The sequence below is a fragment of the Accipiter gentilis genome, chromosome Z, assembly GCF_929443795.1.
Source record: "Accipiter gentilis chromosome Z, bAccGen1.1, whole genome shotgun sequence".
Classification (NCBI taxonomy): Eukaryota; Metazoa; Chordata; class Aves; order Accipitriformes; family Accipitridae; genus Astur; species Astur gentilis.
Window position 1 is genome coordinate 24,556,034 of NC_064919.1, and position 23,218 is coordinate 24,579,251.

The window sequence follows — 23,218 nt, forward strand, 5'->3', positions numbered from 1 at the left end:
TGGGCTACCCTTCCACTGCAGTCCTACTGAACAAGGCTAGGCGTTGTCGCAGGACAGAGCCCCTCCTGTGTGCTGTTCCTTAACGCACTCTGTCACGTAGTAATTTCTACTGCATGGTACCAGGACCATCTCCTGAGCATCTGCAATACAAGGTATTGCATTCAATACTTTGCTAGCAGGCGTCAAAAGAGCATGACTGACCCGACATCCTGGAACAGTGCCTGTACCTCAAACAGAAGATAATTAAGATACCTGACATGAAGTTGTTTTGCTGTTTGAACAAAGAAAGATGGATCAGTTTCTTTAAGCACTTCTTGAGCATATCCTACAAGGCCGTTATTTTCCAGGAGCCCTTGATATTCTTCTGCTTGCGCCTGCAATTTTTCCAGCCTTAAATTCTTAGAGGCTTCAATTGCCTTAAGAGCTGCAGATTTCTTCTCTTCCAGGACATGAGATAATTTCTCAAAACTCTGAGATGCTTCTTCTTTAGCTCTCTCACTGTTGCACTAGGAGGGAACAAAAGACATTTTAGACAGAGTCCACAGCACTGTGACTGTGTACAGGAACACACCTAAGGTTGCTCAAGGTATCATAGCAATCTAGTCACCCATTTGACAGACAAGACTAATGAGCTTTGTTATGCTCCTCAGCACTGAAAATGGAATCAGCACTGCACCCAAGCTAGTGAGCATTTACTATCTTAACACAGAGAAGGAAGACCAGGAAAGTATTCCTCTGATTACGTCTTGAGTTATGCACAGCGTTTGTCTGAACAGCTCATCGAAAAGCACTGTAAAAGCAGGTCAGTCTCTGAAATCTCCATGCCCAAGAGCTGGGTGCTCTTCCACCTTCCCCAATCACCCTCAACTGGGTGTCCAGCCCAGTTTCTCACATGTGCCCTCAGAACTGTAGTGCCACCTCTGCCCAGTGCCCTGGATAAAAGGAACTACAAAGTACGAAGACAATCTCTGTCAAGATAAAGGCAAGTGCCAGAACTCCTGCAATTTCTGCCACTGCGTTTTTCAGCTTGTATGTGAGCTCCCAGCTCTGGCTCCTCTGCAGGGAGATTTTTGCCCTTAATTCTGACTTTCCTGCAACATCCTCAAGGCAAACAGACGGTGTAAATTGTGCAGCACCATTAATACACCAGAGCTGTAAGTCTAACCCACCTCTCTTTGGTTAAGGTATCGAATAAGCTTTATTTCAATTAAACTTACAGCAGCACCCGAAACTTAACTTCCCTCTGTATCTGTATGTTGCCCAAATTTCCCATGCTGTCAGGACTAGGTCTTACCGTGTGTGATTCAGGACTAACACAAACTGTTCAGAAATTGTTTTACTGGCTAACTGAAAAACCCCAAAGGATTTGAAACACTTCACTAAAGACAGTTCAAGTCCCTGCTGTGTCCCTGCAAGGGCCATCCCCAGACAACCCACAAGCCACTCTTACCTCTGTTTCTTTCAGCAGCAGATCCAGCTGTGTGATGTGAGCTTTCACCTGGCTCTCCTTACTGATGAGGTACTCGATATCTTTTGAAAGCTTCTCCTGTTAAAAAAAACCCAGCAAACTGGCAGAATAAGGGTATCCCACCCAAACTGACCACCGGCGCAGGCAGAACATCCCACTTGTGCTCGGTTTATCTAGTTAAAAGGACAGCAGCCTGCCACCAGTCACGAGCAGCAACCCTGCGGAGAATTGCTCGGTGACCTCTGATGACTGCACAGGGGTATCAGGCCACTGCTGTGAGCAAGACTGAGGGCACAGCCTCTAAGGACAAGAGGCAACAGCCTCAGCTGGCTCATTCTTCCCCAGCCACAGGAGTCACCTTCTCTTAGGCTAGGAACACGAGGCTTCAGGACACTACTAAAACTTACAGAAAAGCCTTGTTAGTTATTAACTCATTTGTAGTCAGATTTGCTAGAAAAATTAGTGTTTCAAAGCATGAACTTGGGAGTGTCTCTGCACTTCCTTAGTTGCAAGAGGTAACAGTTGTACAGGAAAAGCCTTGCAAACAGTCAAGGAGGCCAAAGAGCACAAGGCTGGCTGGTTTGGTCTTTCCTTTTTTTTTTCCCCTGTGAGCAAGAGAGGAAGAAAAGAAAGAAGCGGAGGTAGCAGCAAATCATTAATAACAAAGCAATGTCTGCAAGTCTTCCCTGTTGTACTGTGCTTAGGGAACGAACAGCTATGCAACTTCAGAATTATACAAGGTCCCAACAGATAACTTCAGATGCAAATTTTTCAGGAGGGCTTCTAAAGTTGTCAGCTAACCCAAGCCACAAGGACATTTACCTTCAAAATGCTAGACTGTAAAGTAGTAAGTGCTTAAACCTTCGACATTGCTCAGTACTGCTGTACAGTCGGCTAAAATGAGGTGAAAGCACTTTTAAGGGGTTATGTTTCAAGCCTCATAGAAAATACAGTTCAGTTTCTCAGAGGTGCACTATGTCACACTAATATATACATTAACAGGTGCTGCCCAACAGCATGCCTCATGACTGGTTCAGTGTCCTCTAAACACATGTCCTGGCTTCCTGCCAGAAGGAGTTTGCCCTTACACCAGAAGCTCAGTACTCTTCCCCTTCTTAAGGCCAGGTCCAACAGTATTTACTTTTACCTTAAGGGTTTTGTAGGCAGTGCTCATGGTTGTTACTCTATGGTTTGCATGACATCCACCCAGTTTACAAAGATGACAAACAGGCCTTCTGCAGAGTTCACAGTACATGTTTACCCTCTCCATTTCATGTTCTGGACACATCAAAATCTGAAAAAAAAGAGCAGAGCGAATGCAGGGGTACTTCCAAAAACTGAGGTGCTCAACAAGCCATCAAACCACTCAATCATCCCACAGCAGTGTCTGATTTCATTAGTGAATTTTTTATATTCAGTTTATCTTCCACCTTTTATATGTGGCCATGCCAGTGACAGCCAGCAGATGAGCACACTGTTTCACAAGGTTTACAGTCAGTAAACCTGTGGCAATGTCTGTGTACACATCATGTAGCCTCTATCTTGCAATCAACCCTGTGGCTAATCCCTGAAGTTGTTTGCATGCCTCAAACTCCCTACACTCCTGTTCAGACCTGTAAATGCAACATACAACACACCCACCCTGTCAAATTTAACCGCGTCCATGCCAGCATCTCTTGAAACAGCTATGAAGTGTTTCTTAAAGCAAGAGTTGCCATAATATGGTAATGATTTAAGTTTAAGCTGGACTCTGATCAGCCACACAGCTGTTGCTCTTGGAGCAACAAACAAAATGCAGCCACCACCACCAGTCACAGTCATTTTAAAGACAAAAGGCTCCAGTGTTTCAATTTTTCTGTCTGACTCCAGTTACGAGTTGTTCATGCTGAACGCTAATTCCAGCAACAGCTTAAACAGCATTGCAAAACATACACACACAGGGCTGTGCAGGCAGACATCTCCAAACACTGCGGTCATGCTCTTAGCCTGTAGAAGGAATTTTTCCACAGCAGTGCATAGTCACACCTAACAGAAACCTCGTATAAACCAGAATGACAGCCTGCAAGCTGGAGACAGAAGAGGTTAGCAGATTACCTTGTCTAGTTCTCTCAAAATTCAAGAACAATCAGCCCAGTATGCGCTTTTCCTATCCCCACCACACACGTTACAAAGTGCTTTCCAGTCTGGTTGTAAATTAAAGTGATGACTGGGAACATTGTTCAGGTGACCAGCAAATACTCCATGCATTCAGCTCAGGTCTTAACAATGCGGTGCAATGAAAAACACGCACTTTTCTTTCTTTATATTAAGCTCAAACAGTCCTCAAAAAAGTCTCTACAAGAGCACACTAAAGTTCAGTTTAACCACTTCTCCCCCTTTTGCTCTGCTTCAACAGAATTCAACTCCTGACTTTTAAACCCAAATTCAGTCTGCATGTAGTATAACAACATGGTACCTTTATGACTACACAAGGATCACAAGATGCCTTTGGTGTTTTTACGTAGCAGCTTTGCAGCGGTGAGGGTTTAGATAACATAGAAGCAAAGGTTTTAAGGAGCTGTACAGCATTTTAGATCAAGAGCTGGAAGACAGCATGCAAACCTTTACCTTACCCATTTATCCAATGAAGGGACATTTCACAAAGACGGCTGTGTGCTAGTGCATTTTAAAGCACACCAAGCACATGCTTGTTCTTAACTACAATGAATGTGTTAGACTCAAGAAAAATGGCACCAAGTGGACTTCTAGAAGTTCACTATCTGCCAGCTCGCTAACTTTTGAGGCTCTAATTTCTCCAGCCTCAGAAAGAAGGTACACCACCAGTCAAGAGTTTCTTACGCATTGCCCATTAAATCAGATCTACTTAATTTAATCAAAATTAATCAGGACTCTTTGAACACCAGCATTTCCAATATTTGTGGGACCTCCAGCAAGGTCACTGGCCACAGACACTGCCATGTTCTGCACCACACTTAGCAGGAGAAACAAGGTAACGGAACTTGCAATCACTCTGTATTGTCTAAGTGCAGCAGCAGCAGCAGTATGTAAAGTAGGAAACTTGCCATTACATTTTTCTCTTCTGCTCTAGCTAAAAAAATAACAGGGTGTAGTAACAACAGAGACCTGAACTCCACCTTTTGCTATTGCTAGACGCAAGGAAGAAGAGAAAGAAGATGCTTTGTGATGGATCAAGTTCAGACACAAAACATCCAAAGGCAACCTGCCTTAAGGGGGCAGGGGGGAGGCCACTTGTTTTGGGGTTTTTTAAGTTTCGGCACACAGGCATTCTCCTTAACCCGACTTTCAGAGAAAAGCACTGTCATTCTAGATGTTCAAGATCATTAAGTGTTCCAAAAAAAAAAAGAAAAAAGACCCAAATCACAAATAACACAATCCATTCCCCAAAGTAAAGAAATCCTTATTTTTAGAGTCCCCTTCAAATATGTTCTCAGTGTCCTCTTGAACAACAACCACTTCATCATCAACAAGAACAAAAGCTTAGGGTTCGCTCAATAAATAACAGCAATAATCAGTAAAGCAATAACGGTCCTAAAAAGCGACTGCCGTTGCACAGGTATGTCTGAAGCTTTATGTGAATGGCACAACCCAAATTCTGTAAGATACGGTATCCTTACCTTGGGTCTGAAGTTGGTGGTTGGTCCTACATATTCATGCTGGGCTTTCACAGTTCCCCAAGGATGGTGTATTTTGAAACACTCATTGCAATAGCTTGCACTGCAGTCCATGCAGCTCTTTGTGGACTCTTGAGGTGGAGGTTTGCAGAAATCGCACATAATAGCAATGGCTGCCCTGGCTGCCTGTCTGTACCTTTCCACAATGGTTTCCAGAGTAAAATTGCGAAATAAGCCATTGATGCCACGTTCTCCGAGATCAATATCCCGCTGGCAACCCGGACAAGGAAATAGACTCGATCGAGGAGTCAGTGAATTGCGTTTTCTGCCTGTGTAGACACCAAATCCTGATTTAGGAGGAGCATAAAGAGAAGAGGTTTAGATTTTAAAGGGAGAAGCACAGGAATTTATGAACCAATTCCGAACTATTGTAGCACATCGTCCAAACCAGTACAATACCAATTCATATGCAGTCTGCCAAGCCAAAGAGAATACATTTGCCACCACAAGGTAGTGTAAGGTCCGAATCCAGGGGACGTTGCAAACTACTGCTCTAAAACTTAAATCTATGTTAAGATTAATTTAGCTGTTCCAACCCTATCTTCTTCACCTAGTTTTGGATGCACTCAAGCTGCAGCCTTTCAAAACACTAAACACAAACCCTTCCAGAAACCAGCTGGTTTTAGGCTAACTGGGTGCCCATATAGAGAGCAACAGCTTCGTAACATATTGACGTGAAAGATGCTTATTTCCACTGTGAGACTAGTTATTCCCATACAAATATAGGCAACTTTGAGCTCCCTCAAGTTTGCTTTGGCTGAGTTGAGCTTATCTGGCTCATCCCAAGAGGCACCATCTAAAAATAAAGAGGAAAACAAAAGAACTAGATATTACCTGTATGAAATCCCAGACAAATCATTTAGTCAAAATACGCAGAGGCTGACTTGGCCCTTGCTGAATGGCCTTGATAAAGGAGGGCTGCTAAGTAAGCCCCGCGCACCAAAGGCAATGCCGAGATGGTTACGCCTGAGAGATTCCTCTACCTTCAGCTGGGGAATCACAGAATGGCTTGGGCTGGAAGGGACCTTGAAGGTCCTCTAGTTCCACCTCCCTTGCCATAGGCAGGGACACCTTCCACTAGACCAGGTTGCTCAAAGCCCCATCCAACCTGGCCTTGAACGCTTCCAGGGATGGGGCATCCACAGCCTCTCTGGGCAACCCGTTCCAGTGCCTCACCACCCTCACAGTCAAGAACTTCTTCCTTACATCCAATCTAAATCTACCCTCTTTCAGTTTAAAGCCGTTACCCCTTGTCCTATCACTACATGTCCTTGTAAAAAGTCCCTCTCGGGCTTTCTTGTTGGCGCCCTTTAGGTGCTGGAAGGCTGCTGTAAGGTCTCCCTGGAGCCTCCTCTTCTCCAGGCTGAACAACCCCAACTCTCTCAGCTTGTCTCCATAGGAGAGGTTCCCCAGCCCTCTGATCATCTTCATGGCCTTCCTCCGGAATCACGTATCTGCATGGTTACACAGGGTACATCTAACTCTTTTCATTTCAAAAGGACACAGCAGAGAAACTGCACTCCTACCAAACAGCTACGCACAAATTTCCCCTCCTCTCCAAAATAAAGGGATCGAAGGCTCAGGTAAAGCCACAAGCCTAAGGAGCCTCTGGAGCCTGTTCAGGGGGATGGCTCACACAGACCCAAAAGCTGATTTACAGGGTAACGTTCTTGAGGCTATCAAACAGGGAGTGCATCCCCGTATCTCACTCATGAACCCACAGGACACAACTATCAAACAGAGCCCTTTAGGTATTTCTGAAGCAGGGCAAGCCAGTGTTTAGGCTTAACATGTATCCTCTCAGCTTCTCCTTGCAAAGAAACAAAAAAGCATTCTTTGTAGCCGGGGTGTGGTTTTAAGATCCCTTTGAGAGGACTGCACGCTGGTATAACTAACGCATTTGTAAATGGAGGTATGACTTAAAAGTTGAATTCTTAGTGTTGAAACAGGTTCTTCTTCAGAAGGGGACATTTGTTCTCATCTGTATTTAGTCTGTATTTAGATCTTCCCATCAGAAATGTCAGTGCTTCATTTCTTTTCGAAGTGTCCTTTGCTGCTATCTAAAAGACACTTGCCTTGTGCTGCTCTCCTGTGGCTGCTTCACCCAACAATCCAAAACCTCCCTTCCTATCACGACCCTTCCAGTCTCTTCAAAAAGCCCGAACCAACACTCCATAAGGAACCAGTTCCTTTAAAAATCTTTGGCATGTATCCCATGGTGGTTATGCACGACTGCCAGCTAAGAACCCACAGAAAGAGCATGTGTGTACAAGGTGGCAGTCTCAAATTCAGCTGGTCTCATGCTTTTCTGTAGGTTCTGAGCAGAACAACTAGACTGCATTTACAGAACAGCATGGGTGACAAAAGCCACTGGTATAGAACTCTCTGGCCAAGGGAAGCACAGATATTTTTTTATGATTTTTTTTTAGTACTTACTTGATGTGAATTAATTACTCAAACTGTATGTCCTGCAGTACCTGTAACTTGGCATACGCAGCAACACACACACATGCAATGCACAGCCACAGCAGTGAAACACAAACTGTATTTGCAATGTATGCTCCAAGCTAGCACTGCACACAGGAACACAGAGAGATCTTCTACACAAACTTCTACAATGGCCTGAACAAAAAGATGATTTTGCATGCAGCACCATGCAGTCAACGGCTACAGAAAGGCATCTGGAGTACTTACATTTCCTAAAACTAAGAAAATAATGATACAGTGTACAGGGACTGCCTACAAGCAGTGCGCTGTAGCAGAGAGCAAGCAATGACAAAGAAGGATAACAAGAGGAAAAACCATGGTGCAGTGGTCAAGTTTAAAAATACTATCTGAAATTCGTATCCAGTAGCATGCTTTTGAAGTCTGGCCCAAGCGGCTCAAACGTGGAAGGGGTGTTTGTTTAACTCAAAGGCGAGTTCACCTGCACCCCAATGGAGGCCTTTCATTCTGCCCGTGGTGGACTGACACAAGACCGTCATCACGAGCCATGCTCTGTGAAGACTGGCGACACTCTGCTTACGGAAAGCAATCCAGTATCGAGGAAGTCCTGTGCACCTTCAGATGTCTCATCCCTTTTCTTTGACAGCACTCTAAGAGCCTAGGGTTGGTTCTTTTCCCCTATTTTAAACCCTGGAAGTTTACTTGCCAAACGTCTTGGCATGCTCTGCCACTTCAACATCTAAAGTATGGAAACATCCTCTTTTTGCCTGGCGAGTGTTAAAATATTAAGATGCAGTAAGAATTACTCTGCTTTCTGCTCACAGGATTTCTACGCTTGTATTTTAAAAAGAAAGCACTGACGAAGTGCTAAATTACTTCAAGACTTATCTTTCCTATCGGCCTTCTGTCCAGTTTGCTAAAACTGAACTCTGCTTACATACCAAAAAAGCCCCCAATCCACAGAGCAGCAAAACCCATGGATTTTGTAGTCATATTAGATGTGCGGCTCAGAGATTAGCTCCTCCCCGTATTCTCTTTTACACTTTGTCAATCTGGTTTACAACAAACAAGTATGTATTTTGCAAACTATTAGGAATCATCACAAGAAATTTTCCACTGTGGTTTGTAGACAGACTGCTCCACTTGCAATGAACAGCTCAATGCTTAACTAAAAAATGAGCACAAAAATTAGCACACCATATGTTAATGCTCAAACTCACAAATATTAGGATATAGATTGCAAAGACCCAAGTCAAAGAGCAATCTTAAGTGTGTCTAGACACAAAGGCAATGTTTAAATGTCCTCTTCCCAAGGAGAGGTACCAACACTTAAAATGTTGAAAAGCCCAACCTGCAGCTGATGGTTTGCAAAGGGATAAGACATCTTAAAGATAAAATTGTGTTTTCCAAGTAAACAGTGTCACCAGAATTCTATGGTTATGGAAGACATGGAAGTTAAATGTGTGAGAGCTTAAAGAATAAAGATTTTAAAAGTCAACTGGATTCTCATAAAAAAATTTTTAAAAATGTAAACGTATATTGCTACCCCCAACCCCTGACTCGGTTAATGCTTTTGGACAAATTTTTAGGAAGAAAGAAAAGAAAAAAAATGTGAGAGAAGTCAGTAGCTGCAAAATGTCATTTTCAGATACTTTGATCTTCCCCAAATCAAGGGTGCTTTCTGCAAAAAAAGCAGATAAGGACAGCTTTCCAAGAGCTCTGCCGGTGTCCTACGGTATCCTTGTTTTATGACACTTTCAGTCTTCAAATGAGCCAATTTAAACTTCCCCTTCTGATTAGCTGCTTTGTCCTCCACTGAGTGTGAAATCCAGATTTGTGTTTGGCTTAGTTCACGACTTTCTTGAAGGACACAGTATTTCTATGGATTGTTCATGTACCTGTCAATATTACGGCAACATGGAGGTTTGGGCTTTTTTTTTTTTTTTTTTTTTTTTTTTTTTTTTTCCTGTTTTTGACAGAGCATCACATAGAAAAAAGAGAAGTATTTATGTTAACAAGCCCATACAGTGGCTGAGATGCTCAGACTAGCTCAGTTTTGGAAATCAGATGTACTTAAAACAAAGAGACACTGGCTATCCTTCAACCCGACTGTGCCACTAAGCATACCAAACACTACAAGTGTATCAATTTGAAATATTTAGTTTTCCTCGCATATTGATGTGCCGTGCTTAATTGCCAGATCCAGAACTACCTACTCAGATTAACATGGTGTAAACTTCAACCTGCTTCTTTATCAAATTAAGCAGGCTCGGGTATAATGAAGAACCAGTATGACCTTCCATTTAAAAGTGATGGCCAAGCATGACCTCTCAATGTTACAAAGATCAGTCTAATAATTACACTTCACTACCAGTAAGACAGCAGTTTTAACTGAAACTTGAGCATGTAAACTCTTGAAAATTAAAAAGTATGGGGCGGGGGGGACGACACACACGGGCCGGGACTGTTGGGTTTTTGTTTTAAAGGGAAGAGGGAACGTGCATTTTTGTACCCATCAATGTATATTCAGTCATGCATACAGACAAGAAAAAAAAAAATACAATCCAACCCTTAACTGAATTCCAGTCCAGTTGACCTTTAAGTCAGTGTTAAACAGAATGAAAAGCTTTCCTTACAGAAGTCATTTGCTGTACCTTTGCTCACCGCAAAAGCCATTTTGTGGACTTGACCACTGACAAAAAGCTATATGCTAACCAGCAATATTTAACTTGAGATCTAAATGCTAGACTATCTCTAGCCAATACAAGAAGGGAAGCATTTCTACCTCTCCACCCAAAAGACCTCCTCTGTGAGGCTGCGAACAATGAACAGAAAGCTGTTTAGAAATGAAAAAAGGAGATATACCATTGGTTTACGAAATGATGCTTTTCAAACGAAAAGCATCAACTGTTTTCTCTCCTGTGGCTGTTACACTACTGCAGGGCTGAAAGGCAAGAATGTTTAATTTCCTAGCACATGAAACAACTGTAGTATTTAAGCAGAAGAGAAAAAAGGACAAAGAAGAGACTGGGGGGCGGGGGGTGCATGGAGAGGTATTTGAAACATTCAGTTTCTGCGTTATCAGTCAGTGCTGCGCAAGTGTCAACACAACCACATTTCATGCTTTACTCTAATTACACCAACATTGTAATCGCAGTAACGTTACAGAAGATGGATTAGCAATAAGAAAGATCCCTTATTTTCATTTTCTATGCAACATTCTTTTTTAATCGAAACTTATTTTATATAAAACAGAAACAGTGGGGGGGGGGTTTAAACCAACACATCGGATTTTCAGAAGCACACGCACTCCGTTTCAATTGAAAAATAAAGAGTTCTACCAGTTCCGGCCTTTTTACATTAAGATAAATTGTATTTGTAAATGCAAGCTGCGTGTGCGCAACAACTACGGAACATGGAGCAGTTCCTTCTGGCACCTCAAGAACTTAAATGCCAAACTCATTTTAAATAGATGATACTCCTTATGGAGATAGCAGGGATTCCTTAAGTGAAATAAAGAAAAAGAAAAAAGCCACAGCGGGAGGAAGGTGTCGTATACGTTTTCAAATATAACAATAATGTCTCGACAGCGACGTGCCCTCCATTAAGCTTACCAGAAATTCTAGTGGTTTTTTGGTTACATACATGAGGCCCCACTTTGGATGTTTTCTTGTATGCTTTCTCTCTTATGGAGCTGTTTTATTACAAATTGCCCTACGGATCACAAAATGGATTAAGAAAGGCAATGCACAGCATGGGTACGTCAGATGCAAGACGAGAATTGTACGAATGTAAGCGGGTTGAACGTTACTGGTACCAAACATCTGAGAGCAAATCTCACACCCTACATCGCAATGGAGCTATAATGCCTGTAACATTAGAAACAAAGACAGTACAACCTGAATGTCCAAATGTGTTCTTTAAAGCTCCCATTTCCATATGCTTTTCATTTTGCAAATTTGAACTGTCTGAGAAGCTAATTTTCCTGTGATGTGCATCTGCCCAACACTCTTTGGGGGGAAGGGGGGAAAGCCCATTATTTCCAAGTCTCAACCCTCTCTCGCTACTCATCAAACAGGTATGAAGTCTTCAGCAAAGCATTTATCTCCCTCTACTAGCAGGTCAGATGAGGAGATAACACACGTAACTTCCCACCAGTCTGCTGGGATGGTGGCGGACCACGGTGGCTTTAAAGATTACCACCCTGCCACAACTTGTGCGCATGTATGGGGGCATGGGGGGGGGGGGTGGGCAGGAGTGCCAGGAATGGGTCTTTCTTGCCCTCTCATTAAGGGCATCACAAGCAGTAATGCTGAACCTTGCAAGAAGAGCAGCCAACAGCTATGGCAGCACTGCGAACTCAACTCTGCGCATCTAGTGGTAATTAAATGCCAGGTTCCCAAGGGAGCTCTGCCTCCTCCGCGCAGCGGGCAGACCGTGCCGCAGCACCGCGTGCGGGCCGAGTCACGCTACGTCGCTATTTCTACTGCCCGACGGGGAGGAAGCTGGAGGGCAGCTTTCGACCAGAGAGAAAGGATTTACCGCCTCCCTTAGGCTGCTGAAGGCAGCGTGGGGGGGCTGTTAGCTCCCCGTGTGAAGCCCGTCCGATTCTCCCACACTTCACAAGCCCCAGTTCTCACAGGGAGGTGGCGTCACCCACGGCGCATCCACCGCTCCCCGGGGAACCCAGCCTGGTGCTCCAAGGTCCGCGTTGCAAAAACGTAAATCGGACAGCTGCGGCAGAAACCGGCGACGGCTTCGGTCCACGCGCCCAATGCCATCCCAGAACATTATGCTTACTGAGGAAAAAAGGGAATAGACTTGGATTTGGGAGAAGGCAGTCACCCATGGGCTCTCTCCGTTCAAACTTAACGCTGCCGTTAGAAAGGGCTCAGAAAGCAGCTGAAATGTACGCGGAGCTCAAGAGCGACCGTGGGGCTGTGCACCCCGTGCCCAGAAAATAGGACCGTAACGAAGATAACTAGCCACTTGGTTTGGGGATTGCCCCAAACCATGTAAGCCTCAACCAGCCAAGCGATAGCAAACACAGCACTCGCTTGTCAAACTGATTTGAAAGAGCACCAGTACGAACAACTCGGGCGCTGTTTAAAAGAAGCGGGTGAAATAAAACATTTGAACTTTGAAAACTGGGAAGGGGAGGATGAATGTTAGTAACATATGAAATGCAAGATACAGCTTTAGGGTTTGTCTTGGGGGTGACTCTTCCAGAGCACTGTGGAGTGTGGTTTTAAAGTGGATAATTATGTCAGAAGGAAGCCTAAAAGCCAAGCCAAGGTTTCTTCCAACAAGTACAGCACACACAAAGTACTTCTGCTGTATCTGCGTAAAAGTACTTCTGACATCGTTATCTGCGTAAAAGTACTTCTGACATCGTATCTGCGTAAAAGCGGATCAACTCACGCGCGGATTGCACAGACAGCTGTAAGAATCTTTCTAGCGTGACAGCACAAAGAGCCTGAGCGGTCCTGCAGCTACGCGCTCCCGAAAGCTTCGAGCAGAGCCCGCTGAAAGAGACTGTTGGTGCAGTCGTCTTTCTTGCGGTCATCTGCCCTCCAATTCTGCAACCATGCAACGATCGTCACCTATGGAAAAGGACTTGTTGGAAGCACAATGGAACGGGCAGGACAAAGGTATCATCTGCCAAGTCTGGAGAGGCTCAGAAGGAAGTTGGAACTGCTGAATTTAGGCTGGCCGGTTGGAACTGCTGAATTTAGGCTGGCCGAAACCTGAGAGAACCACCTCCACAGTACTTCTGACAGGCAACAAAACTGCTGAAATCTACATCTCGACGCTATGGAACATGATGCTACTGCATCTCGCTGTAGGTGAAATAAACAAACACAATGGTTACAGAGATTTACAGGATGCCACAAAGACAAGTCTACTATCTCTGAAATGCAGTGCACTCTCCTTGAAAAATATTCCCATTGTTCTTGCCACAGAATGAACAAGACTTGCAGTATCCCCTTTAACCACGTCAGGAGTACTGGGAGGACATTTTGCCACCACAGATACCCTTCAGCTCACATCAGTCTAACGGACGAAATCAGTCAGGAAAACACGCAAAAATTCCGATACATACCTGATCTACTAATCCTGTCAATTCTGTCCAGGCTAGAAGAAGTGATTTTAATCCGCGGGCTACTCTGATTAGAGGATTCGGAGCCTCCATCAGCAAAAGCGTCCTCAAACGCAAAGAGTATTTCTTTCACGCATTTGTGACAGACGTTGTGCTGGCAAGGAAGGATCAGTGGGTGGGTAAATAATTCCTTGCACGCCGGGCAGATGAGCTCTCTTTCGATACCCTTAATGGTAACCTTCGTGACAGAAAGAGGGAGAAACCAGCGTAAGCGCGGAAAACGTGAGCCAGCAAGACGTGGGGCACCGCCGCACGTCGTCTGCGTGCCACCAAAGCCCAGCTCTGCAGAATAACCGCTGCGCCCAGTTTTAGATGGTCTGAAGCACTCCCCGGGTTGACGCTGCGAACGAAGCCCAGTTAACACTTACGGAGGCACTGGCAACGCTCGTTTCGACCGAAACGAGCGCTGGTTCATCCTCGGGTCATGTCTGCATTGCAGGGGAGGGAAGGAGAGGAGGGGAGCCGTCTAAATTCCGCTCAAGGACCTAGGGAAAGGAAAGCAGCCCTACTTCCGAACAAAAGGAGTCCACACGTTTAACGCGGCTTGCTCGCTCGCTTTCCAAGGGGGGCGAGGGACGGGGAGAAAAAAGGAGCTTAGGTGTCGGGCTGGTTAAACAGGAGGCTTTCCCGGCGCGTAATTCCCATGGGAGGACTGAGGCTGCCCTGGCTTCCCTCGGCTGACAGCTCGAGTCGGGACCGTTCCCGTTTGCTTGCTTGCTTGCTTGCTTGCTTATTTATTTATTATCTATGATTCGCCGCACAAAGAGCAGCCCGTGGATCAGCGCAGCTCTGCCGTAATTCGACGACCCCACCGCCATCTGGCGCCGCGCCGCGCCGCGCTCCCAGCCCGGGGCACCTGCCGGGAAAGCCAGCGGCAACCGAACCCGGCTTCGACGCCCCAAGCTGCGGGCGGGGGCGCCCCCCCCGCGCCCTCCCCGTTCGGCCCGCCACGCACTCGCGCCGCGTTCACTCCTGCGCCTGCGGGAGCGCCCCCCCGGCGCGCCCCCAGCCCCCGTCCCAAGCCCTCCGGGCGAGCCCTGCCCGCCGCCCCCAGCGCCGCGGGGCCGCCGCCGGCGCCGCTCCCAGCCGGGCAGGGGCAGGGACCGGGCTCCCGCCGCCGCCGCCGCCGCCGCCGCCGCCGCCGCCGCCGCCGCGCACCGAGGGGCGGCGAGCGCCCCCCGCCGCGGCACAAGGCGACAGCCCCCGACCCGGCGGCCGCGTCCCCCGGCTGCTCACCGCGCTCTCCAGCCGGTCGCCCTCCATCCCCGCGGCGGCGGCTGCCAGCCCGGCGGGGCGCCGTCAGGTCGGGCGGGAGGCGTCCCGCCGAGGGGCGGGGGGCGAGTGCCGGCCGCCGGGCGGGGCCAACGGCGCCGCCCAGCGCACAATGGCGAGCGGGCGGGGCACCGGGCACCGGCGCGGCGCGGCGCGGCGCGGGGGCGGCCACGCCCGCCGCGGCGGCGCGGCCGGCAGGGGGCAGCGCAGGGCCGGTCCCGCTCCCGCCGGGGCCCCGCCCCCGCCGCCAGCCCCCGCCTGGCCGGGGCCGGAGTCGGGGCCGGGGCCGGGGCCGGGGCACAAGCGGCTCTTTAATTAATTTGGGTTTCCCTTTGGCCAAGCGGCGCCGGATAATGCCGCCCACCCCGGCGGCGGGGAGCGGCCAGCGCGTTCCCCGCTCTCCCCCCGCCGCTGCCGCGGCGCCGGGGTACCGGCGTGTGCCTGCGCCCGGGGAGAGAACGGCGCGGTGCGCGGGGCACGGGAACGCGAGCGGGGCCGGCGCGTTTCAGAGGCGGAGCAGGCGCGCACCGGGCGGCCGTCGCGGCAGCTGGCACGAAACGGGGGGGCGGGGGGGCGCCACGGCTGCCCGCACCTCCTGCCCTCGCCGCGCAGCGTGGGCAGGAGGGGCAGCGAGCGCCCCGCTGTTGACCGCCGGCCGGGACGAACGGAAGAACTTCTGCCTCCCCAGCTGCTGCTCCAGGTCTCGGGAGGGTGCGGACGCCGCCGCTGCGGACGCGCGCGGTGCTGCCCGTCCCTCCCGTAGCGTTCGGCTAAGGGGGGAATGGCTAGTCGGGGAGCTCGGAGCAAGAGCCTGCGGTGTCCTTGCGTTACGCGACGGAAGGAGGCCGAGCGAACAGGAGCGGGGGGAGCCCGAAAGGCCGTCAGTTTGGCAAGCGCTGCATGCGACCTGCTCGCCTGCCCGAAAGACTCGCCGCGGGACAAGAAGTTCCTTTTTCCCCTCAGAGGTACCCTTCCTCTGTTTGCCAACAGAACGAACAGAACCTTCTGTTTGCCAACAGAACAAACACGCCGGACGTGTCTTGTTTGGGGTTTGGTCACAGTCGTGACCCCCAGGAGTCACACCCGGGCTTCAGCGGCCTGGGCGTGGAATTTGGATGGAAAAGTACACTCGGCAATCGGGAAGACAGAGCGGAGGGTTTGGCACGACCAGGACTACTAAAAACTTTCTAGAGAACGCGTGTAAAGACGTGATTTCACGTTCACTTTAGGAACCACCCTCATAAAGACACGGACTACTCTGCTTGAAAGGATTCCAACAATGTCGGTAATGCACAGAACGTCTATTCAAACTGAAACGTGTCACTTGACCAAGGGGGGGGCAGGGGATGGGGAGACGGGTTGGTGAGGACTTGAGTTGTCAGCCTTCCAACTACGTTTTGAGTAATGATTTGCAAGCACCTCAATAACTGTATTATCCCGTAACCACCTCAGCTATCCCCAAATTTCCTGCTGTTACAGGCAGACGTGGCTCTTGCTAAGCCCCTGTTTACATTAGCACACTACCCATCGCTGACACTGGATGTGGTTGATTTGGAGCCACGTTGAACTACCAGCCGCGGAACAAAACAAAGCCCCTTTGGCTCTGCTGCCGCCTTTGAAGCGGTGCGAAGAAGTTTCGTCTTTGGGGCGCAGCGAGGCAAACTAGTCTGCGCTTCATGCCAGAGGGGCAGGTGCCAGCAGAGGAGGGTGTTCCTAGCGTGGGCAAACCTGGAGCAGGTATTTTCCTCCTGTCCTCCCACAGCCTTCAGGCAGACCACGGTGCCAACTACTGTTACCACCGGGACTTGCGGCTGACTCTTTGAGCAATCCTTGAATAGATCATTAAGGTATTAGCTTGTTTGTGTGCCTGTTTGCTCTGGCTTCAGGGTACTTTAGGGCAGGATTTGAATTGCCACCTCCCCCTCCACCACATTCAGGTGGTACACGGCTGAAAAGGTCCTTGAAGGCCTCCAGACGGCAAAACTCCCCCTTCTGCGCTCGCACCTTTTTCCTAGCCATCCTGATCCTCCCCCCAGCCTAGGACTAGGGCATTTGCAGTGCCAAAATTCGCATTAGCTTTAAGGTACTGGGAGGAAAAAACAGCACTTAGGAATCACTGGTACTTGAAAGAGGTCAGAGCACAAACCACTGTCAGAAAAGGCTCCTGTTGGCAGCCTCTGCAGAAGGGGTTAGTAAGACCAGCGTGGCCACAGAAGTCGGAGCTACCCTTCTGCTTTGTTTCCACCACACGACTGGACACCTCTTCTGCTAATGAGGGACTCCTTTTACATGGAGTAATACCTGGGAAGTGTCAAGATACTACAACACACCCCTCATAATTTGCTCCTGCGCCCTCAGCAGGCAGCGTCTGAGCAGGCGTTGCTGGCGTGCCTCGCATTCCCAAGACAGGAGCACAAGACAGAAACGGGGGGGGGGGGGACGGGACGGGACTGCCATCCTATTTTCCCTCCTACCTCAGGTTAAATGTGCTTGTTAATTTAATCATTGATACGCAGCAGTCTCCCGAGCGCTCATTTGCATTAACTGTCAGTACAATTCAAAGGAAGGATGCGGCACTGGTTTTCAACAAGCCATAAAAATCCTACGCTTGTTACACAATGCAGTTGGGGTCCTACTGCGCGAAGCAACGCAGCCCTGCCCCAAAGCGCTCGGGAGGTTCTGGCAACACCTCCCCTGCCTTCGGTAGTCCAGTCCTCAGACCAAAGCTTTCCTGGACATTTTTTTCCACGCTGCTTTTGCAACCATGGCTCGACCCGGAGCCAGTTCCCTGTTGGTCTGCACCCATCTGACTGAACTGCTGCTACCTGCCTTGCACTAGGCTTGCATCAGAGCAGAGCCACTGATGTGTCCACAGTGGAGACAACACAGGGTGAATAGTGAGATTCGTTCCTGAGCTAACATGACTGTCCTGTGGACCGAATTACCAGGGAGACACTGGTGCAGTGGAAGTACTTTCTGCCAGGATGGATGCTGTGGGGTTTTAGCCCGCATCTCACTCTCTGTAAATTGTCAGCGATGCGATGCGCTTCTTTCTCTGCGTAGCCCTGCAAAGTTGAACCTTGAAGATGACTCTTTGCCCCAGGATCTTCTCAGGCATGCAGGCTGAAAGGTAAAGTGTTCGCTCAGCAATAAGGCAGGAATTTATGCTGCCTGAGAGAAATGTGCCCGTTTCAGCTCAGGAATACAGGCTTCTCTTTGTCTTCTTGATGGTTGCCCTTCAACTGTGTCACCCTGAACAGCCAGCAAGGTCCTCTAGACCTTGGGTTTTTCAACACGAAAATAGCGATGACTTGAGGATCTCTTGTCATAAAACAAAAATATCAATCCCTAATCCTTTGACTCTAGTTTTTTATCTGCTCTGAGAGATGTGCTGCAAGCCTATAACCCTCATGGCTGGATGGGTTTCCTAACAGATCCCATGACCCGATCGGCTGGACCGAACAAGTTTGGAAGGTCACACAAGCCACTGCTATGCACAGAGCACTGAGCCAATAAAGACTGCAGTCATCGAACTGCCAGAATATTGGGCTTGCCGTCAGCTTTGGGTAGCATCTGTAGCTAGCACATCTCAACGTGTGCTAAGTTGGCTCAGTATATCTTTACTTTTTCACTTACTGCCACGGGTACGGTACTCTGCTTCACGCCCAGGACACATGGAAAGCAGCAGTTGCAGGGGATCCAAAGAGCAGGTACAGACAGCAGTCCACACAGAGGACTCTGCTGTTTCCCTCCACACATTGTAATCGCTTGCCAAGCAAATGAAAGAATTACAGTGAAAAAGCTTCCCCAAAATACATGATGTTCAAGTCAAAATACCCTCCAGCTCTGAACTGTCTGAATCGTACCTGTAAACGAATCACTGCTGTTTAGCAGAAAGGAACTGTTATTTTTGAAAAGGATTTGGAATATGAAAAGTTTACATTTTAAAAAACTAAAATCAAATTTACAGGAAGCCCAGCCACAGGCTCAGTTTCTGACACCATAAAGATGTGGCATGAAAAATACGAACAATGCACACGTAGCACATCGGGAACTCGTATTCTGTCCTGCTGCCTTCTCTCCCTCGCTTCAGATTGTAGCTACCCCTGTCACCGAGGGCAAGGCTGGCAGCTCGTCCTTTCCATGTCGTATCCCATTGTCCTGGTTTCTTGTAGGCGCTTCAGAGAACCCACTACCGGAGCGATGAGGACATGGCTAAGCTGTGGAAACACACCTTTGCCACACAGGCTGACTAACTCCTCAAAGTAACTCAGATTGAAAGCTGTGAAGACAGGCAAATTGGATTTTAACTCCTCTTAGCTGCTAGATTTCAAACTCAGACTCCTCTGCAGTATTTAACTGAAGCTGTCACCTGAATTTGAACTCCAAGTTTTCTTTACATGCTCTTTTAACCCAGGTCACCTTTTTGTTCAAATACTCCTCATAATATAGACATAACCTGGCACATTTCTGGATACTCAGTAAATGGAAGAAAATTGCTGTTAAAAGAGCTATTCTCCTCATAGGACTCAAACGAGCACTTCCCCACACATGAGCAAGAAATATGTAAAGCCTTATCTTCTCAAAGATGAGGAGCAGAACTCCAGTTCAGCCGAGTCAGGCAGCCCAGAGCCACCCGCCAGCCCCCACAGCCGCTAGTAAACTTTGCTGTATTCCCTCTCTCGAGTTCCTCATGTGATTTGGTTTTTGTACCCCCCCCCCCCCCCCGCCCCGTGCAGCTCCATGTCTTGCTCTAACCTGGCGAAAAGCTGAAATGCTACCACGAGAGAACTGTACATCAGTCACTATATGAAACCAGGCAGAAGGGAGGGACAGAAATCAGTCTCACCTGCAAGGTCCGGGTGGAGAGCATGCAGAATCTGAAATGCCCTTGAAATTATTTTTACACATTTCTCACGTTCACATCATATGGGCTTAGGGCTTGATTTTAGTTGTATCTGTTTCTCTAAATGCTTTTTCTGGAGAAATGATTTTAAAGCTGCTCCCTATGAATCACAAACTGTCAGTTTCTGCAAAGCATGCGGAGGGTAGGAATCGATGGTAAAACAAAGCAAATGAGTTGAGGGGAAAAAACAGAGAGGGCAAGGGGGTTGATTAAAAAATGGAGCATGCCAAGATCCTTATTTCAGTGAAGTCAACAGCTAGTGCACAAGGACAGTGTCAGTGTTGCTAGCCTCGCTCTGAAACTCACATTGGGTTTTATCGGTTTATTGATTTTACTCCACTTACAGGATGATGCCCAAAAATGGTTCTACAAAACGGATGGCAACTGTTGGTATCAGTTACCCCCATCGGACACAAATATTCCTTCACAGCATCTAAAACTTCTTTGACGTTAATACTACAGGAGAAGCAGATGCGTTCCAATGAAGAAAACACACATCTATGCAAGTAAAAGAATGTTGAACGGAGTGAGGGTGAATAATTGTGGGGGTGTTCGTGTGTTTGACTTTTGCAAGAGGAAACTTACAGACAGTGAAGAAGAGAGAGAGAAAAAAGAAGCCTGAAACCATTTCTGGAATACTGCGTCGTATTGAGACAGTTGAGCGTCCGTCCTTGCTGTGATTTGAACTGGGATTTCAGAGTCCTGAAAGAAGGTCATACAATCTCTTTCTGCCTCAGTGCCTCTGCTACAAAGTGCAGTTAACTGTTAATCTATCTCACAGGGGCGTTTTGGAGCGCTCAGATGCTGCTGTGAGGTTTGTGACAGGTGCCTCGGAGGCCCAGAATCTCTCACAGAATATCGTAGTGAGCCCTAAACAGATGTTGTGGACGTACAGATTACACAAGGACTCTCTTATTGGGGCTAAAAGCGTTACAGGCATCTTTCTGTTCCAGGTACAATGTGCAAGTTGCGCGTGTGAAACAGAGTCACAGAGGAATAATTAGTACAGATCATTAAAAGAGATAACAGGTTTTTGAAGGGACCTTCCCCCTGGGAAAAGCGATATACAATGATTTGCCCTGTTTGAGAAGCCTGACGGAGGCTGCAAGCTAAGTCGAAAACCAGCACGAGTGCCGACAGAGGTCACAGTGCCATGGGGTCTAAGAGCTGACGTATCGTACCTGTCGGGGACCCTACGCAGGGAGAGGTGAGCGTAAAGTACGGTTATTGCAGTCGTGTTTCTCCGGCAGTTCTTTGTTCAGCGAAAGCCTGGTGCTTAGCCGTTCGTTCAGAGCATGTTAACGCTCTCAGGCTTTGCTGCAAAAGCTTTACTGGTAAGGGAGAACGGGAAAGGGAAAACTGGAGTGCTGGGACCTCTAAGCAGTTAAAATCCTGCCCACAAGCAAACACAGTTTACCACGCAGAACTGTCCTTTTGCTGGCATGATTTATGTCACCTGAGAAAGCTGCTTAACTATCCCAGCAGAATACCGCCGAGCTGCTGGACAACATCAATAAATTACAAAAGGGCTGTAATCTAACACCCCGGTCCGGAGGTAAGGAAATGCAAAAGGAAGATGTGGAGAGCGAGAGGTCTCAGAGCTGGCCCTTGGGGAGCCTCAAGCAGTGACCGCCACTACGGAAAGCGTTTGAGGGTCACACGACTGCTACTGCTCCTCTCCAGGTACATCAGGTGTCTCTGAGGATGGGGCTTGGCAATCCTCCACGTATAAACAACAGCACTGTTTGTAATAAACGTGCGTCTTTCACGCTACTGCGCTAACTGGGCTCTCTGACGAACCGTATGCTCTTGCAGAGGGTGTCCGATTCAAGCGACCAGCACAGACTCTTTCACTGAGAGATAAGGAGCAGGCGTAGCACCCCTTAAAGGGAAGTCACAGGCAAAAGGAGTTTCTTGCCCGAAACCCTCTGTGATTTTGTGTATTGCATAACATGGGCAGGAATAAGACTTGGCCACCTGAATTCTCCTGTGGCGGCCCAGGCCTGGTTACTCCCGGGCGAGAAGCAACAGAACGTCACGCGGGCAGGAAGCTCCTCTCTCATCTGCTCCGCAGTTTCATCCACGACTTTTGGAAGAGGCAGTGGGGGGGAGGAAGGGTGGGCGCAAAAGACGGAGTGTGAAGACAGCCTCCGGCGACGAGCTGCAAGGTCTTCGGGATGTGTTCAGAACAAACCGGCTTTCCAAGAACGCCGTTGTCTGCCGCACGTTCTGAAGTTCAAAGGTGCCGTGACTACAGTATCTTCTTCCAAACCCACCACAGCAGAGTCTTTGGGGGGAGGGCGGAAGAAGCGCTCCCTGTTTTTTATACCTGTCAGCAGCTCACAAGTACCAGCAGTTGGGTTCCCCCCTGCCTTTCCTACGGAACGCACGTGCTCGTTTCCCTCCCAGCATTCGCCGACTCCGAGCCACTTCCCGGGCGACGCTTTTCACGCCACCGTCGCCCGCAGCCAGTCCGGCCGTGTGGGGGTGACAGACGAAGCCCCCGTGGCCGGCTGGCACGGCCGCGGCCCGCGTTAGCCCGGCAGCGCCACGGAGGAGCCGGAGAAGCTGTCCCGCACCGAGCGGAAGGCGGCGAGACCGGCAGGAGAAGCTGTCCCGCACCGAGCGGAAGGCGGCGAGACCGGCAGGAGAAGCTGTCCCGCACCGAGCGGAAGGCGGCGAGACCGGCAGGAGAAGCTGTCCCGCACCGAGCGGAAGGCGGCGAGACCGGCAGGTGCCTCGCTGTGCCGGGCTGAGCGACACTTGGCGTGGCCGCCTTTCTGAACTTTCTCGCCCGGCAGCCGCCGAGGCGTGCGGCAGGTATCGGGCGAGCCTCCAAAGTGCATCAGCTCTGAAGACGAGCCAAGCTCCTTCCCCGCCGCCCTCCCCCCCCCCCCCCCCCCCCAAGACCCGAACCCCCAGCAAGAACGGACGGAGGGAGCGGGCTCCCCCCCGCTCCGGGAGGCGCACGCCCGCCCAGCGGCACGCCGCTCCCGGCGCTGCTGCCTGCCCGCACCCCCGCCGACACGCCGCCGCCGCCGCCGGGGACCCCCGCCGGCAGTCCCGCCGCCCCCGCACACGGGCGGCTCCGCGGCCGCGCCGCCCCCACCTTGTCGCGCTTCAGCAGGTCCAAGACGTGGCCGAAGCGGCTGCTCTCGGCGCCCACCGCCATGGCCCCGCGCTCCACGCGGGTCAGCCGCGCCCCGGCAGAAGGAAAGGGAAGGGAAGGGAAGGAGAGGGAAGAAGGAGAGGAAGGCCGCCCCGGCAGAAGGAAG

General features: G+C 49.2%; 1 protein-coding gene across 6 annotated transcripts in view; it reads right to left on the reverse strand.

Annotated features, from left to right (window-relative positions):
- The window catches only part of LOC126035833 (E3 ubiquitin-protein ligase TRIM36-like), a 30,573-nt gene extending 7,444 nt beyond the window's left edge, over window positions 1-23,129 (reverse strand). The window contains exons 1-7 of one of the 6 annotated variants that reach the window (XM_049794830.1): window positions 23,053-23,125; window positions 13,709-13,943; window positions 10,391-10,420; window positions 5,104-5,447; window positions 2,616-2,762; window positions 1,451-1,546; window positions 253-506 (exon numbers count right to left, since the gene is read on the reverse strand). In XM_049794830.1, the coding sequence (XP_049650787.1) occupies window positions 253-506; window positions 1,451-1,546; window positions 2,616-2,762; window positions 5,104-5,447; window positions 10,391-10,420; window positions 13,709-13,943; window positions 23,053-23,115 (1,169 nt within the window). In that variant the 5' untranslated portion in view covers window positions 23,116-23,125. Of the gene's footprint in view, window positions 1-252; window positions 507-1,450; window positions 1,547-2,615; window positions 2,763-5,103; window positions 5,448-10,390; window positions 10,421-13,708; window positions 13,944-15,001; window positions 15,073-23,052 lie in introns of those variants that run through there. The other 5 variants (XM_049794832.1, XM_049794833.1, XM_049794831.1 and 2 more) reach the window with 5 other exon arrangements.
- Window positions 23,130-23,218: the final 89 nt, after the last annotated feature.